This window comes from Gadus morhua, chromosome 16 (assembly GCF_902167405.1).
Source record: "Gadus morhua chromosome 16, gadMor3.0, whole genome shotgun sequence".
In the NCBI taxonomy this organism is placed as follows: domain Eukaryota; kingdom Metazoa; phylum Chordata; class Actinopteri; order Gadiformes; family Gadidae; genus Gadus; species Gadus morhua.
The window spans coordinates 22,948,973-22,964,992 of record NC_044063.1 but is presented as its reverse complement, the minus strand read 5'-3'; the positions used below and the strand labels follow the sequence as shown (position 1 = coordinate 22,964,992).

Here is a 16,020-nt window from a genome sequence, read left to right as displayed (position 1 = left end):
TACAAATATAAAGTAAAAACAAGTGTTATCTAGCGATCCGTTTTCTGTATTATGTTTCAAGAACCCTCCTACGTCATTTGACGCGATCACCCGTTTCGCGGGCAAAACATTTGTCATTTGACGCGATCGCCCGTGTCGCGGGCAAATCTTTTTATTGTTTCGATATCGCTATCTATCATAATACAGATAGCGATCCGCTATCTGTATTATGTTATTTCGTCGTTTGGAAACATGTTTTCTGCATCGCGTCGTCTGTTGCCGGGCAGGTTGTCAGGATGTAAACAAACGATGACGTAGGCCGGTACAATTTTCGCCCCCGGTGCAATTTTAACGTGACACCACCACCTTCTCTTTCACTCCGAACTCCTCCAGGATCCCCTCAATCTCCTCCGCAACAGCTATCCCTGTTTGAGCTTGGTACACTGCTTTGTTTTTAAGGACTTTTTCTTTACTCTGACCTTCCCTCATAGGCGTCGATTACGGGGGACGGGGGGGGACATGTCCCCCCCACTATTTGCAATACGAATTTTGTCCCCACCAGTTTTAAAAATGTGCAAACCAATTGCGACTGAAAAAATCCCCACTTACTCAACCGAAATCGTCGAGTCTAAAATCATGCGATAGGCGCGCTCAAAGACATAATTTATTAGATAGGCCTACCTAATTATCCGTTGGAACACACAAGACCGGAACCCATAGCAACGTCGGTAAACAAACCCCGACTCCGGAGAAGCCCAATCCCTATGAGCTCCCCGCGCTACGGCCATCCGGAGGCACACAGATCTTTTGGCCGTGATATTATATATACAATTATATTATATTATATACTATTATATATAGAGCTCCGAGAGTCGGCAACAATCACTTTCTCCTCCATGCTGCAGTACACCCCGGACTGCACTGCGCTGAGTTTGACTGTTGAACGCTGATTGGCTGTTACGTTACACATGTCGCTCAGTAGCCACGCTGTTGAACGCTGATTGGCTGTCATCATGCGAAATTCGTGCCAAAGTTGAAATTTGTCGCGCCACAAATCCTTGTGAACGCGCTCGCCTGTGCACGGCGAAAGTGTGGCGCGACAAATCAAAAAAATTCGCCCGATACGCGTCTATACGTTCACTTTGTATGGGATCTTGTCGTCCCGTTGCGTTTGGTGTGAACGCACTGGAGAAGTTTCAAGACAGACAGCCAAAATTGACATTTTTATTCAGAAAATAGCCGGTCCTTTTGCTTCCTATAAAAAGCATGTTTGTGACGCTGGATATCGATATGGATACGTCATCTAGCCTGCATGTGGAGGGCCACATAAGGTAAGAAATTGGTTTACGTAAACTTTGCTGCTGGTTCTGTTTGCTCGTGAATCGTGATGACCTGGCCAAAGGTTACCCACGGTCCTAAGCGATTGTGATCTGATTCTGGTTGGTGCTCCAGCATTGTATATAGATTGCAGCTAGTAGCAGCTACACACGGTGCGATTGCTATGCCAATGTGGTTATAGTTGGTTTTGTCTGATTGAGATATGTGACGACTTGGAGCCTGGTAGGCCTATCCTGACATAAATATGTTCTCGCATAACCTGTGTGATTATCCTAAACTGAAGGGGATTTTATTTGCGATGATGTTGTAACGAGTGAAGTCTACATTGGTCCTTCGCAAGTGTTTACTGGTGGTCAGGATTTGGCAGATGCAATTCTCCTCTGGGTGCTTGTATTTTTCTTCTTTTTTTAATGCAGCATAAATTATGCTACCAGCAGCCCTTGCTCGTCTTCAAAAGGCTGATGCTCAGTACCTCGTTTCATTTCGTACCCCCTTTACAGTCTGGCATTGTTTGTCTGGTAAACTTTGTTGATGTCAAGATAAGTGTTAAATTGCCAACACTGTTCTTTGTCCTCTGTGTATTAGTATTAGGCCTACATATCCCGAGCCAATACCCTGGTGTTTCCAACGCCGTTTTGTAAAACAAGCCAAAACACAAACTGTGGTTTTCAACTTTTATTGTTCGAATAGGATCTTCATAGGGCTGGCCCGAATGCCATTTTTCAGGCTTCGAATACTCGTTGGTTTTTCCGAGCGAATATTCAAATACTCGTTCCAGAAAAAAACACCATCAAAAACAACATTAATAATCCTTATATACATATTTTGTTGAAGATTTAATAGCTTTTGAACGTTAATTAGTAGGCCGAAGTAGGTTGAAGTTCCTTAGTTTTTCCCCGTGAAAGCGAACAGCTGTTGCTCCGTTCCAAATCAGCTGTTCTCTGCCACCTCAGCCCTTACGGGAGCTTTTCAATTCATCCTGGAACGTGCATCTTTTCAGGGAATTTGTACAATAAATCCATAACAAATACCGAATATTGATTGTCTTATGTGTCCATATTATATCCATTATATTGACCGGGTATTCCCAAGACGCTCACGCTCTGCACCAAGCCAGTCACAGTTGATTGGCGCGGCGCTGTACAGCGAACGTAAACAAACAACTAAGCTAAGGTTTTAAGTATTACTTTTCCTCCAGAGATCCCGCTAATGTTGTGTTATAAAGTAAAGGGAAACAAGATATCTGATCTTCCTCCACCTCTCTCGCTTCTCTGCTTGGTGTCGCTGACGCTTATAGTTTGCCTCCCTCGCTCTGGTAAAGTCACGTATGTAAAATAAATAAATAACGAAGCTACGAATACTGATTTAAGCTTCAAATACTAATTTTCCGAACCAGTATTCGAATAATTTCAACACCTGACAATACACTGTAGCCTGCATATTGTAATGCAGCGTTGAATGGATGAATAGCTTACATAAGGGTACCCAGCACTTTTCAGACCACACTCAAGCTTATGGTTATTGTCCCCACCACTTCTAAAAACAAACTGACGCCCTTGCCTTCCCTGACGTAGTGTAATGTGACGGTAAGGTAGTGGTCTTGACTGAAACTGGTCCAAGCATCTTTGATTGCTGCATTTGTGACATGTTTCAGGTCTGTGATCAGATTGCTCTTTTCAACCCCATACCAAGCAGGAATCAGATGATTTGTTAAACTGTCTCTGTTTGGGGCTTTTGTATTTTTACCACAAACTTAGTCACTGCTCGGTGACATTCGTTTATCCTCGCCTCGATCATTTTATTTCTCCCTGCCTCTGTGAACGGAGTAGCTAGAGGTGCACGAGAGCTACTTGCTGTAGACGTCTCTGAGCCGGTGTAATGGCCCGGCCAGACTACACGATTTCAGCCCGATTTTGCCCCGATTCTTTCTTCGCAGACGAATTTGCGAATCGTACACGATTTTGAGGAGTAGGCGACGAGATGAGGTCTTGTAATGTGACATGCTTGCGATCTGCGATGTTTTCGTCTGCGACGTTCGAAAACCCCACGACGAAATGTTTGGCATGTCAGAATTTTTTGGGGAATCGCATGACGTATACACTGTTGACATGAGGGAACCACGCCCCCAGTTGCGTGAGGGAATCCCGCGAACAGCTGGAGCTCACGCGCAGTGTTTACCAACTGCCTTCACTGCACTACGCTGATTAGGAGTAACAACCGCAAAAATGAATTTGATCAAGAAGAATGCTAACAAAGAAAACAAGAGAAAATGGAGCAACACTATGGAGACAACCTTGGTGGAAATGTGGCAGCAACGTCCATGCATTTTCGACGTGTCCTCAAAGGACTTTCACGATAGGGTGAAAAGGGATAAAGCCTGGCGAGAAATAGCCGACACCCTTGACCTACCTGGTAAGTTTGGAGCCATCAGCTGTTGACGTGCTAATAGCTATCATAACCTATCATAAAACTCAAACTGGCCTGATTACCAAATGTTCAGCCAGATAAACTGTTATTGTTGCATATGGTTACAAAATGTTTGGTTAAAAGGCTATTGGAATGCCTGTAATTACACCTTGAATGGCATATATTCCCATTCAAAATAAATGCATCCTAACATTGAAATGTCATAAGAGCTTATCATCATAATTTATCAGAGTGCTCTGTTACCTGGAATGAAACCTTATTTTCTCTTAAAAATTGCAGTTGTAGAGATAACAACTAGAGCTGCGTCTCTGCGGACACAGTTTGGCAAACTGCTCCATCCCAAACCAAGTGGGAGTGGACAGAAGGATGTCACCCTGACCCCACGACAGAAGTGGATCTGTCAGAGTATGTTTTTTTTGCGGGCACACATAGCGCATAGACCATCACAAACAACACTGAATGTAAGTACTACTTGGAAGTCTGTGTTTAAAAACTTTAACTTTATTTATTAACTTTCAGTTAATTCTCATTAATTAATACCTTCCCTGTCTTTTTTATGATTCTCTTCATTTTAGTTTGATGACAGTCAACAAGAGGCCACAGAAAGCAGTGAGGAAGAGACAGAGGCTGAGGGCCCCCCAGCTATTACCAACCCACCACCACCATTCCCACCTAGACCTCCACCTGTCCAGGAGTCCAGAGCCCAGAGAAAAAAACGAAAGCCTACAAGGGACGTGGAGATGGAGATGGAGAAGGTGGACATTCTTCGGAATGTCTCAAAAACTTTGCTTGCCGCAGGCCAAGATGTGGAGGATATTTTTGGGAAGCAGGTGGCTTGTGAGCTTAAACATGTGCAGGACAGAACTACACGCTTGAGACTACGCCGAAACATAATGTTAATGCTCTATGATGCCCAGGAGAATGAGCAGAGAACAGCTAACCCTGCTCAAACTTCTTGGCCAGAGCAGAGCACAGGGCACACACCTCTGCAAACCCACCACTTCACCCACAACATGCCTCCACAGCACAATACTATGGGCTACAATTATGACTAGTATCAAAGAGACATTATAGAACTCGCCAATTGTTATTTTAATTTATTTATTGCGTTTGTTAAATATTAGGTAAATTGTTTGTTCCTTTATTTATCGTGTTGCATCCCATTGGTTTACTGTCTAACTATCATAACACTGTTATAACGAACTCATAAATAATAGTATAGTAGTAGTAGTAGTATAAATAGATAGTATATAATAAATAGTATAAAGAAAATGACAATAAATATTTGTTAAATGTTGATTTTCTGTCTAACATAACACTGTTGTAACTAATAAATAGTAGTATAGTAGTAGTAATAGCATAAATAAGTATAGTATATAATAAATAGTATAAACAAGATGATAATAAATACTCTGTAAATATTGGTTTACTGTCTAACTAACAACACTGTTGTAACTAACTAATAAATAGTATAATAGCGTAAATAAATAAATAGTATATTATAAATAGTATAAACCAATTGATAATAAATAAATATCAATGCATAACATTTTCAAATCATATCCTCCTGCCAATCAACGGATCCTTCAGAGGATTGAAAATATGCCTTCAGCAGGTCACGCTGGTCTTTAGCAGTGGTTGTGGCATTCCGCGCCCTACTCAATGCCACAGAGTAAAGATCTCCACCTCTTCGCCATGTTCCGGCAATGACTCTGTGGTTCTCGTCCTCTCTGTCCACAAAGACTGGAGGCACGTAGGCCTCTGATTTTTCCCTCAGGAAATTGTGGAGGGCAAGGGCAGCAAGGGTGATGCAAGTTACCTTATCTGGTTCAATAGAAATATTTGTTAGGAACACACGTAATCTATTTGCCAATATGCCAAATGCATTTTTCACAGTTCGCCTTGCTCTACATAATCTATAATTGAAAATTCGCTGTCCATGATCAAGGTTTCTGTGGGGATAGGGCTTGATAAGGTCAGAACGGAGAGGGAAGGCTTCATCACCAACAAACATATAGGGCATGATTAAATCTGTATTGGGAAGTGGCTCAGGGCGGGGAAAATGTAACAGGTCTCTGTCCATGGCACTGCGGAGATCTGAGTGTCCAAACAGACTTGCGCCCGACATTCGGCCCCGAGTGCCAACACTTGCATAAATGAATTTGTAGTTGGCATCTACAACTGCCATTAGCACAATTGAGAACCTGCCTTTGTAATTATAAAACAAACTTCCTGAATTAGCAGGGGGCTGAATGTAGATGTGTTTCCCATCAATTGCACCTAAGCAATGAGGAAATTGACATTTGCCTTCGAATCCGCTCGCTATCTCTCACCACTCTGACTCAGTTGTTGGTTTCTGAAAAATAGACAAGAATAAACAAATACATAAATACTTGATTAGATCAGAAATATATCTAGCCAGAGGCAAATATCATTTATTAATTTATTAACTTATTAACTTATGAAATACCCTATTAGGGTATTTACGACAAATATTTTAGGCTACATAGTAGATGGAGGATGTTATATATGTCATTTTATAAATGTCCTGTAGTTGGCAGTACTGTCTAAATACATCATAATGGTAAACATCTCCCTAGTGGTAGGCTAATAGTAGGTTGCTATGTAATGCTCATGGAAATGATATCATCACAATAAGGTTTGTTGTGATGTCAAACAAAGAAAGGATATTACAATACCTTCATGTGATCTTCCTTCAAAACATTGTACAATGCTTGGCAGGTCTCCATTACAATCAAGCCAACAGTAGACCTGCCAATCCTGTACTGGAAGCTCAGTGACCTGAAAGACTCACCTAAGAAGGCAAACAGGTTATGTGTGTAAATAATAAGATTTAATAATACATCATTCTGTTCAAAATCATTCCATTTAGGCCTACCAGTTGCAAGGAATCTGAGGGTTAAGGACAATCTCTGTCGGGCACTGATGGCCCTTCTCATTTTTGTGTCCGTCTTTTTGATGAGAGGCTCAACTTTCCCCAGAAGGAGTTGAAAGTCCTCGACGCTCATCCTCAGGAACTCACGGAACCCTTTCCTATCAGTCTCCTGCATGATAAAAAAAAAAAACTTTCATTACTGCATATACTGCAAGTGTTGTTTTGGGGTACAAGTAGACCTACAGAGAAAACGAAATGTGGTTGGTTTCTAAATGGTAGTGCAAAATAGCGGTTAAGGTGCGGTTTGAACGTGATTGGCATATAGTGCAATATAAGTACAGTATAGTTAATTAATAGGGTGGGATAGTGCAGGGGTAATTAAAACAAAACAAAGTAAAGTAACGAGGTATGAGAAAATAAAATGGATATAACGGGTAAGAGCAACATAGATGGACAGTACGGTAAGTAGGCTATTAAAAGTTTGATAATATAATATGAGTGTTGGCAGTTGACAGTCTTCACGAGCGTACATTTCATGAGCATACGATAACGTCAATTATTATGTAAATGAAACATTACCTCCAGTTCGGTAAGTATCACAGACATCCCGAGCTCTCCTCTTCTTGCAACCCAAGAACGAGTCCACAATCTTTTCTTCTTTTTCGTCTCTGTGAAGAGGACCGCCAGCATAATGCCTAGTGCTAGGTATTCGGGATCCATCGTTGACGCTTCGTTGCCAGGCTACGTTGTTGCTGCGTCTACTTTGTATAGTTCATGTCACGCGCAACGCAACTACTGTGAGGAATTTCCGCATTGAGCAGATATAAACAAACGTGCAAACGTGAATGATACAAAGTAGAGAGCATCGCACCGCCGAATCTTGTTGTGGGGCCAGTCTTACTACGAGACAAGCCCCGATTTCCTGGCTCTGAGATCGTATAGTAATAATAATAATAATAAATAAAATGTATATAGCGCTTAATATGGTACTCATATCTTTTTTTCTTGAATCTTTGGTCTGAACTGGGCTTTAAAGAGTACCATACGCTTAAAGTGTGACATGTTAAATCGTGGAGGAATGTCTGAGAATCTTGTAGTGTGGCCAGTCTTACGACGAGACAAGCCCCGATTTCCTGACTCTGCGATCGTATAGTGTGACATGGTAAATCGTGGAGGAATGTCTGATAATCGTGTAGTCTGGCCGGGCCATAAGAGCCAGCCTCTGAGCCAGCCAGACTCTGGCCGTCATACTCGTCTAAATTTGATGGAAAATGACAATGGAGATTATTCGTATAGTAAACGTTTACACAAAGGAATGGCACGCACATTAATTAAGGAGTAGGAGTTTAAAGTCACCTTCGGCATTAACAGATGGCGTCCCGATAGCTCCGCTGCTGATTGATTCACTTGCGTCGCTAGTTAGGAGTGTGTCAAACACGCGACATTGCTGGATATGAATTGCATGCTGTGTAGCCAAATGTTTAAGCATATTGGAGGTAGTTCCCCCCTTTGATGAAATTTGCATTTTACAATTGTTGCAAGTGGCAACTTTGTCGTTTATTCGTGTGAAATATAACCATACTTTAGAGCGCTTCTGCCTCTGCGGCGCCATGCTGTGTTCTGAACCAAAACAAAGCAGCGTGTGTGTGTGTGACGTCATGACGCATTTGCCGCGACCGGAACCGATAAGCGGAATCGTTAAGCAGGCTTGCTAATGATTCCGAGGAATCGGTAGACTCGGCACCGGTTCTGAACAAGAACCGGTTCCCGATTCCCATCCCTAGTAGGTAGTCCTTGCTGGGCGTCGAGCACCACCCGCCCAATCTCTCATCGGGCTGCCCCGATGACACAGGCGGGAGAGAGAATCCTTTCCTCCACCGACTGCAACACCGGGGAGTCGTGCTGGCGAGAGAGAGCGTCAGCCTTGCCGTTCTTGGAATGAGGACGGTAGGTGAGGGTAAAACGAACAGACACAGGAAGAGAGGCCAACGTGCCTGGCGGGAGTTCGGCCTACGGGCGGTCTGGATGTAGGCCAGGTTCCGATGGTCCGTCCACACGATAAATGGATGCGTTGCTCCCCCCAACCAGTGCCTCTGTCACGTTAAAATTGTACCGGGCTACGTCATCCATAGTAATCCATTCCAAACCTGCCTGGCGACAGACGATCGCGTCGAATGACGGGGAAGGTTCTTTAAAGGTTGGGTAGGTGATTTTCGAAACGCCAGCAGATTTTGAAAATACACAACTCAAATGGTCCTACCCCCTCTCCTTCAACGCTGACTCTGACTCCACCCATTCCAAGTACCTGGACGCGCAATCATGCACGAGCGCGAACAGAGATGCGCGAGAGCGAGCCAGGCTAGCGTAGGTTTTCGTTTAACAACATGGCACTACATTCAGCTGTAAGTTGCACCCAGTACCGCGGGAAGTAGGAGTGCTGGGGGTGCTGCAACACCCCCTGTCCGAGGCCCTGTCTTATCACAGAAAACGATCATTTCTAAAAACTCCGGCCAAAGTGGAGATTTCTGAAAACGCCGGTTATGTGTTGTCGTGTCAACGGGGAGATACGGGATTTTAGGTTCTGAAGCGTCACATTATGCACCAGGAAATGCTTAACGTCATGTGAGCGCCCGCTGTACCGTATTGGTCCGAATATAAACACAAACCCCATTGTAAGACGACCTATATTTGGAAAAAAGATTTGAAGACCAGATCCGTTTTTTATGAATAAATAAATTGTATTCATTGAAATAATATACGAAAATAAAAAGGCATCGAATAAAACACTGCATTGCCACTAAACAGTAGTGCAAATAGGCCGTACTGATGTGTACACCAAAGACTATTCCTGACACTCCTCTGCCCCGCTGTGTTCGCTCTGGCTGTGGTCGCTCCGAACTGTTTCGGCCCGTGGCAAAGCGAGTCATCCTCGCTGCTGTCCAAGGCATTTTGAGACGCAGCATTTATTTAATGCTCATATGACCTAGTGCTGAAAAAAGGTTATATGAAAAAGTGTGAGGGTAGCGGTGGTGCGCTAAACTTGTTCTGTGAGCAGCTGGATGTGAACGATCGATTTTCAACTGTCCGCGCATGCACTGGTGTAATTGAGCTGCGCTGCTATACATCTTTTTTTATCAATGTAACGAGTTGCGAGTCTAGTGCAGGCTGAGTTTTTTTTTTCCCAGCACCCCCTGCTGAGAATACGTTCTCGCTGCAATGGTTGGACCAGATGTTATAAACATTAAACGGTCACATAAATCATTACTATTTTTAGAAAATTTATGTTTGTTTCATATAATTGTATTGGAAGTCCTGGTTTTCACTAGGGTTGCCGCGGTGTGGACATTTTCACACCGAGTAATACACTCGTCTCCACACCGGTATTACCGAGTATAAACGGTATAAACTTTGAAACTAGGTCAACCGCCACACAAGCATCGGTTTTTAGACCCTTCTCGTCCTTCAGTTGCCGCCAACGTTCGAAAGCAGCGCCTAGGATTATTCTTGATTTCAGTTTTTCTCTTTCAGCGTTTTTATTATCAATTACTCTCTGAAAAAGAGTTTTCCTTCTCTTTGCTGGTGGTGGTGGTGGTGGTGGGGATGGTGGCGTCTTGTCTGCCATGGAAATTGTCTTCTACTGCTAGGTCCAAATGTGGATTAACTAGTTCCAGTAGCTACCGCAGGATAACAACAAACAGGAGCTTGCTCTGGGTCACGAGCTCTGGGTCACGAGTACTGCACGAAGGGGTCGCGCGCGGGGCGCGGGGGAGGGGGAGTGCAGTACGACCGTTTGATTGACGTACTTACTGTCCAATGCAACTCGGTGGCAATGGAAATGATTGGCTGGAGTTTTTCGAGCCCTGCCCGTTCCACAGATGATTGACTTGTTTAATTTTCATGTCAGTACTTCTAACTCAGTGGCTGTAAGCGGGTTATGATAAGGATTTCAAGTAATTTTGCAAAAATGGCCAAAAAAGCAAATCACCTATACAACCTTTAACATTCGCGAACTCGTTCATTGAGCGCGACAAGACAGATAACACTTATTTTACAAATTACATTTATTAGCGTTCCTAACATTATTTGTATTGTATTGCATTGTATTTATCCATTTCCCTCCACAGTAATAGCTAAATGTTATGGGGATAACGTGAATAATAATAATAAAAAACATTTACCAGTTAGTAAATGCCTGCTCACCTACCTATCTATCTATCTATCTATCTATCTATCTATCTATCTATCTATCTATCTATCTATCTATCTATCTATTACCTATAATCTATTCTCTAAATTTAATTAAGGAAATTAAATTAACACAAGCTAGCTAGACTATGATACACATTGAACACTCAGTTTACTAGCTAAATTCGATTAAGCAATTAAATGCAATACAAATATAAAGTAAAAACAAGTGTTATCTAGCGATCCGTTATCTGTGTTATATTATTTTGTCTTCGGCAACATGAGCGCGATTGAAACCTGCCTGGCAACGGACAACCCCTTAAGGTGCGGCCACACCAGACGCGTATCTCGCGTACTTCGCGTATGAAATCGCCATTTTCTCCATAGGGAACCATTGGTTTACGCGCGTATTACGCGTATTACGCGTATTTCGCGTATTAAGCAACATTTTACGCGCGTATAGCGCGTATGTGGCGCGTATATTTACGCGCAATACGCGCTATACGCGCGTATATCGCGTACATTTCAAAAGAGTTCAAAAAATTGAACTTTTTACGCGAAGTACGCGAGATACGCGTCTGACGAGACACGCATTGCCCAATCAGCGTTGAGCTTGACCCGACGTCACTGGCAGAGAGTAGTGAGCTTGGACAAAAGCATACGGCCGACATCTTACTTTTTTCTGTGTGGAAATAGTAACATAGTTACGCCATTAAATGCTTTTATGGAAACATTTCTAGCGAGAAATGTGCATTTTACTTTCATAATGTTCACTCGGTGAATGTGAAGGATGTTTGGTTTGATAGTTATGACGAAGAGGGAACGCTCCGTTTACTTGCATGGACAGAGTCTCTGGTTACTAAGCAACCTCAACGTCTTGGCGGACTATTTCTCTGCTGGGAAACACACCAGACACACCATGTGAAGTTATTTAACCCGATTATTGTTATTTATATCCGAGATTATTTAATCTAACCCGATCTAAACTCTATCACCCAAACACGGCGGCGTTGGGGTTTCTTACCTCGGACTCCAGCGCAGCCACGGCCGACAACTTTCTTTATTCTGGGTGGAAATAGTAACATAGTTACGCCATTAAATGCGTTTATGGAAACATTTTTAGCGAGAAATGTGCATTTTACTTTCGTAATGTTCGCTCGGTGAATGTGAAGGATGTTTGGTTTGATAGTTATGAGGAAGAGGGAACGCTCCGTTCACTTGCATGGACATGGACTCATCTAGGCGAGTGACGTAGGCGCGTATAGCGCGTATAGCGCGTATTGCGCGTATGCGACCATTTTTGACACAAAATGGTCAAGCAACATTTTACGCGCGTATCTCGCGTAAAAAGTACGCGAGATACGCGTCTGGTGTGGCCGCACCATTACGCCTCGTGCCCACTGCACCGTAACGCCTCGTGCCCATTGCACCGTCAGTCAACGGACGTCAGAAGGCGTGGCTGACGGATGGGGGAGTAGTCTTTGCAGATGCATCCGTCAGCCAATCAAATCGGTTCGCCGGGTTCTTCCCGCTTCTTCCTGCTTGTTGCGAGGCAAGATTACCCGCTTTCCCGCTTTCCAGTATCGTCAGAGCCCGAGTCGCGTCACAGTGCTTAAATTTGCATACGCAATCTGATTGGATGACGGATCCGTCGCTGCCGAAAAAGTTGAACATTTTTCAACTTTTTGACGGTGGCGAACGCTCCAAGTCAACGGACGGATCCACAATGCATTGCGCGACCGTCCCCATTCAAAGTCAATGGGCAACGGACAACTGACGGAGGTAGTGGGCACGGGGCGTAAGTCAACGGACGTGGGAAGGCGTGGCTGACGGATGGGGGAGTAGTCTTTGCAGATGCATCCGTCAGCCAATCAAATCGGTTCGGCGGGTTCTTCCCGCTTCTTCCTGCTTGTTGCGAGGCAAGATGACCCGCTTTCCAGTATCGTCAGAGCCCGAGTCGCGTCACAGTGCTGTCATTTGCATACGCGATCTGATTGGATGACGGAACCGTCGCTGCCGAAAAAGTTGAACATTTTTCAACTTTCTGACGGTGGCGAACGCTCCAACTGAACGGACGGATCCACAATGCATTGCTCGTCCGTCCCCATTCAAAGTCAATGGGCAACGGTCAACTGACGGAGGTAGTGGGCACGGGGCGTTACGTAATCTGTTGTCCGTTGCCTGGCAACGGACAACTGATGACGTAGGCCGGTACAATTTTCGCCCCCGGTACAATTTAACGTGACACCGCCAACGATTCAAAATTCGCTGATGACATCACCGGGGGCCAGCGGCAGCATATTGCTGGGCCCTGGGGTCGTTCTATTACTACACATCAACATTTGATTGGCTGATTACACACGTCAGTCAAATTTATTATCCAATGGGAGGTGGCCGCTTCAGCGAAAGGGTAGCAATTCATACGGTTCATCTACGTCACGTTTTCTGGAACGCCGTCATTTGCACGACCGATCTCGCCAAGTATGGCCGCCCACACCGCTCATCTGAATGTAAGAGAGAGACAGAGATATTATCGATTTTAGGCTCCGATCCTTATTTGTTATCCCTAGTTTTTTTTTAGTCCATTAGCTTGCCCCAAATCAATCTTCATGACATATATATTTATTTAGTCCACAACCCCTCCCCATACAGTGGAGATATCTTGAAAGCGTTCAAGCCACCGAGGGGCGCAACTGCCTACTTTCTGGGGGGTATGCAGACACATAGCAGGCGCCCCCCTCTCTTTCATCTGGGCACAAATTTGACCTAAAAGAGGCAGCCTTTTTTGTTTTCTTTAGAGGCAGCCTTTCTAAGATGCTCTGTCAGTGTAACATCATACCGTGCTATGAGATCAAGGATACCCAGAATATTTCCATTTCTAGGATTTCCATTTTGTCCCCCTCAGTGGCAGGTTTCTTTCTGCAAGGAAGAATATGCAGTCGATCACTCGAGTCAACAGGCTCTCTGCAATTCGCTATCAATAGTTTTACCTAGGCATAAGCGGGATGCCAATTCTTTCCACATCAGATATGCATTTATGTGGTAACCACTTTCTTTCGTGGTGCTTCAGTATCTTTGAAAGACACTGCCAGTTATTATACCCCACCACAAGGTGCGTGTCAGCAACTCTAGCTTCACCAAAAAGCTAACATGCAAAACAATAGACTCTGTTAGAACTGTTGGAGTACAGTAACCAATAGGGGTGGGAAAAATAATCGATTCTTCGATGCATCGCAATACTGTGTAGAACGATTCAGTCTCAATTCAGATATGATAATAATCTTTTTTTTTTTTGGATTATTAACTTTTGGATTATTAACGGAGTTATAAAGTATCAACTTTATAACTCAGTTTTTACTGGTTCTATTGACATGAAACAAAGACTTGCATAGAGATTGAAGTAAAACAAAATAACCACAAACAAGTTCCTTTATTTTTCTTGTTATGATCCGTTATATTGTAGGCTCCATTCTGATCAGTACACAGTTGCAAGACAACAGTAACCTGTTGTTTAATGTGTATCATAGTCTAGCTAGCTTGTGTTAGTTTAATTTCCTTAATTTAATTTAGAGAATAGAATATAGATAGATAGATAGATAGATAGATAGATAGATAGATAGATAGATAGATAGATAGATAGATAGATAGATAGATAGATAGATGGGTAGATAGGTGAGCAGGCATTTACTAACTGGTAAATGTTTTTTATTATTATTATTCACGTTATCCCCATAACATTTAGCTATTACTATTATTAGGAACGCTAATAAATGTAATTTGTAAAATAAGTGTTATCTGTCTTGTTGCGCTCAATGAACGAGTTCGCGAATGTTCAAGAACCTTCCCACGTCATTCGACGCGATCGCCCGTTTCCAGGCAACGGGCGACGCGATCGTCTGTTGCCAGGCAGGTTTGGAATGGATTGCTATGGATGACGTAGGCCATTACAATTTTCGCCCCCGGTACAATTTTAACGTGACAGCGGTACAGAGTTGATCGTGAACTACTATGGCCAACGCCTTCACAGCACCTAGCAATCCTGTTTCTGTTTTCCTTTTTCAAGGCGATCGTTTGGAGACAAGACAGATGTAATTTCAAGAGAAAAACGTACACCGAAGCCTGATGGGCTGACCCAGGCCGGTAAAGGATTTGTGCTGCACTTTACAGCCACTATGACTGGCTAACGGCTAGCACCGTTCAGAATAACCTATTCTTCTCGTCATGTTTGCTGTTCAACAGCCGGAAACTACTGGCCAGCGAGAGAGGGCGTACTCAACTGTAGAGAAGGAGGAGCTGGCGTTGAAGTGGGCCCTGGAGAAACTCTGTTATTATCTCCTCGGACACCACTTTACCCTCATCACCGACCAGGCCCCCCCGAAATGGATGGCGACGGCCAAGGACACCAACGCCAGGGTGACGCGCTGGATCCTAGCCCTACAAGACTACTAATATAAATGTCATTTATTATTATTATTATTATTATTATTACCACTTCCAGGTGGTCCATCGACCAGGACGGGCTCACGCCAATGCAGACACCCTATCCCAGAGGGACGCCTGCCTAGGTCTTACCAGAGGAACCCCTGGCTTGCTGCTGAGGGTGGGGGTATGTGGCAACCCCGCGCCGGCGGACCTGGAGAAAACTCGCCAACGCTCTGAACAGCGCCCTCTCTACGGACAAGTAGTCCAAGGGAGATACGTCCCCTTCAACACAGCTGTAACCGCCAGTGGTTACCGCCGATATATTACTCATAGACTACTGTTAGATTTAAACAGCAAAGATAGAGACAGTTATTAGTCAACAACGACATCATTTATTGCAGAAATTTAAAATTGCAAAAATACATGCACAGCCGAAATGTACCGATCAAACGCCACGTCACAAGGCATATAATAAAATCAAATGATTCCATTGCTCTTGTGTGGGAGGTCGCTTTCGAGCTGCACTTGCTGTCTCCCTCTGAATTTAATTCAACCATCGTGGTTAAAATGTCCTAATATTGATCAATGACAGAAGACATAGGCTACTGTAGACATGAATCATGAGTCCAGCAGGTGTCGGATAATTTCTGCAGGTGTGTTTTGTTGCGATTGTTTGCATTAAGCACTGTAGGCGCTTCGGTGAGGCTGTGATGAAGTTCACTATTTATTGGACCATGTCTAGACAGTAACGAACATCCCTGACCATAGTTAAT

At 43.7% G+C, this 16,020-nt stretch overlaps 1 protein-coding gene and 1 long non-coding RNA gene across 3 annotated transcripts; both read left to right on the top strand.

Moving 5' to 3' along the window:
• Positions 1-2,750: 2,750 nt before the first annotated feature.
• Positions 2,751-5,563, top strand: LOC115561314 (uncharacterized). Its single transcript, XM_030381275.1, has 3 exons — positions 2,751-3,729; positions 4,024-4,205; positions 4,320-5,563. The coding sequence occupies exons 1-3, from the start codon at positions 3,543-3,545 to the stop codon at positions 4,797-4,799; spliced, it is 849 nt and encodes a 282-aa protein (XP_030237135.1). The 5' UTR covers positions 2,751-3,542; the 3' UTR covers positions 4,800-5,563.
• Positions 5,564-8,449: 2,886 nt separating this feature from the next.
• LOC115561319 (uncharacterized) lies at positions 8,450-16,020 on the top strand. 2 transcript variants are annotated; one of them, XR_003979897.1, is made up of 3 exons: positions 8,450-8,587; positions 14,889-14,965; positions 15,065-16,020. It is a non-coding gene; the product is annotated as an uncharacterized LOC115561319 (long non-coding RNA). The 2 variants fall into 2 exon arrangements; XR_003979896.1 differs by lacking the exon at positions 8,450-8,587 and having other exon boundaries at positions 14,686-14,965; positions 15,065-15,238; positions 15,324-16,020.

Bases quoted from the DNA above. Each gene is read 5' to 3' on its own strand.
- LOC115561314 (XM_030381275.1), top strand. From the start codon at position 3,543: ATGAATTTGATCAAGAAGAATGCTAACAAAGAAAACAAGAGAAAATGG. The intron at 3,730-4,023 runs GTAAGTTTGGAG...TAAAAATTGCAG, and splicing joins CGACACCCTTGACCTACCTG to TTGTAGAGATAACAACTAGA. The intron at 4,206-4,319 runs GTAAGTACTACT...TCTTCATTTTAG, and splicing joins CATCACAAACAACACTGAAT to TTTGATGACAGTCAACAAGA.